We start from the raw sequence: 1,988 nt of genomic DNA, 5'->3' as shown, positions 1-1,988 counted from the left end.
GATGATATTTCAATCCTACCTGAATCGAAACCAGTTCAGGGAAAGAGAAAACTTTTCCATTAAACATTCCCGCCCGGTGGATCGACGAGCAATTCCGAATCGTGAGCATTGCTTTTCAAATGGGAAGCATGTGAAGGAGCTGTACTCCGTTCGCATCCGATTGCGAATTGGGTGCCACGGCCGAGATTGAATTCCACGAACGAACAAATTCCAAAAGCGCCCAACAGACACCAACATCCTAGCGTGCGCACGGCCTACAGCTTCAACAACAACCGAACGTTGGTTCTAGTTGGCTAGAGTGCATTAAATATTGCTGCGACTCGTAGAGGTTCCAGAGGTTCAGGGACCCCTTTTATGCTTGAAGCAGTTATTGATGGAATAGCAAAATTATTCCCCAACGCCAACCTCAGGTTATCGATTTGTACCATTCCTACACGACTTACCACCACAGCCGATGCAGCAGTCCATCGAACCCGAGCGACGCCTGGCTCATGTAGCGGCCCCAGGTGAGATTTGGCTTGTCGTACACGTAGTTGTACACGGTAGGAACCGTCAGCTGGTCCCGGTCACAGGTGGACCCAGCGTGCGCTGGTTCCACGCCTCCGTTCCGACTGGCCACCATCGATCGCTCGGCCACGTCATAGCCGGCAACAATCATCGCGTTGACGCAGCAGTCCACCGGTACCAGGTTGGCCTTCCGGCGGCCATTGCCGTGAATCACGTGGATGAAGCCCTTCACCGTCCACAGACACAGCCCGGAGGGTCCGTTCAGGTTGTCGGTCCATCCGGCGATCGGTTCTCGGTACGTGGAGAGCACTGCAACTCGGAAGAGTTGTTCTTGTGGAAGATTCTGGAGATCCTGAAGCTAGATTCGGAAATACTTACCGATCGGTGGCCGGAAGATACCGACGGGCAGGTCGGAAAACTCCTGGGCAATCAGCGCCTCGGCACAACGCTTGCTGAACGTGTAGGTGTTCGGGAGGTGCCCCACCAGGCAGTGCCGTAGCTGGTCCATTTCTTCCGCGGACAGAGTGCTGGAAAGCTAAGAACCGATAATTCGAGAGATGCGGATCGATGCTGGATTGAGCATGGCTTCGAGACATACCTGCAGAACGGTCGCCGGATTAAGCTGCCCGTCCTGATGGACTCGCTCTTCGATCGTGGTCCGATCGCAGTGCGAGTACAGGGTGGACACGTGGACTATGGCCTTCAGCCGAGACATTCGGCGGGCCAACGCCAGCACCTTCTGCGTACCGCCGACGTTGGTGGCGATGGCGTTTTTGACACTCTCGTTAAACTTCACCGACGCCAGCACGTTGAAGACGAGCTCCGTTTCGGTCAGGAGTCGTGCCTCGGCCGTCGCTTCCATCCCGAGTCGGTCGGCGTCCAGTGAAATCTCGACCGCTTCCAGTCGCTCCAACAGTTGCTCCGACGTCGTTCCCTCCCGTAACCTGTCGAAAACCTTTCGTCGATTTCGTTTCAAAGGCCCACTCGTTCTGGCGGAAGTCTGAGTTTCGTGTTCGAGGGCCTTAGCTCATGGCAGCGCCCACTTACCGCGTCCTCGAGCAGCCGTTGTAGTCGCTCGGCCGGCTTCCGGTTGTCCTTCGAGCGGATCAGCAGGAACACCTTCCGTACGCCCAGACAGCGTAGGATCTTTTCGAGCAGCACCTTTCCAAGGAAGCCGGTCCCACCGGTCAGCAGAACGGTGGAGTTCCGGTAGAAGCTTAGCACCCGATCACCCGGGGCACTCTGCTCCTCCGGTTCGGCGTGTGCCGCCATCGTGTGCTTCAAGAATCCAGAGGTATATCCAGGATTCTGGGTTCCTCTCGGTAATATTTCGGGTAGGCCAGAAACGACTCCCGTAATCCTTGTGCGAGCGGCGACTCGGATACTGAACCCAACTACACTTGATGCGTGGTTTCCCGACGGTGACCAACTCTTGATTGGTCCAACCGAAGTCGGACCACCGACCACCGAGTCGGATACGC

General features: G+C 56.2%; 1 protein-coding gene across 1 annotated transcript; it reads right to left on the bottom strand.

Annotated features, from left to right (window-relative positions):
- Nucleotides 1–439: 439 nt before the first annotated feature.
- Nucleotides 440–1,779, bottom strand: LOC128277046 (fatty acyl-CoA reductase wat-like). Its single transcript, XM_053015496.1, has 4 exons — nt 1,555–1,779; nt 1,106–1,462; nt 886–1,042; nt 440–816 (listed from the first exon to the last, which is right to left on the bottom strand). Exons 1-4 carry the CDS (start codon nt 1,777–1,779, stop codon nt 440–442), a joined length of 1,116 nt encoding a protein of 371 aa, XP_052871456.1.
- Between the last annotated feature and the right edge of the window lie 209 nt (nt 1,780–1,988).

This window comes from Anopheles cruzii, unplaced genomic scaffold (genome assembly GCF_943734635.1).
Source record: "Anopheles cruzii unplaced genomic scaffold, idAnoCruzAS_RS32_06 scaffold03570_ctg1, whole genome shotgun sequence".
Taxonomy (NCBI): domain Eukaryota; kingdom Metazoa; phylum Arthropoda; class Insecta; order Diptera; family Culicidae; genus Anopheles; species Anopheles cruzii.
The sequence above is the reverse complement of the archived record's forward strand: the minus strand, read 5'-3'. Positions and strand labels throughout refer to the sequence as shown.

Excerpts from the sequence above, each read along its gene's own strand:
- LOC128277046 (XM_053015496.1), bottom strand. The coding sequence starts at position 1,779 with ATGGCGGCACACGCCGAACCGGAGGAGCAGAGTGCCCCGGGTGATCGG. Across the intron at positions 1,043-1,105 it reads ATCCGGCGACCGTTCTGCAG|CTTTCCAGCACTCTGTCCGC; the intron begins GTATGTCTCGAA and ends ATCGGTTCTTAG. Across the intron at positions 817-885 it reads TATCTTCCGGCCACCGATCG|TGCTCTCCACGTACCGAGAA; the intron begins GTAAGTATTTCC and ends TCCGAGTTGCAG.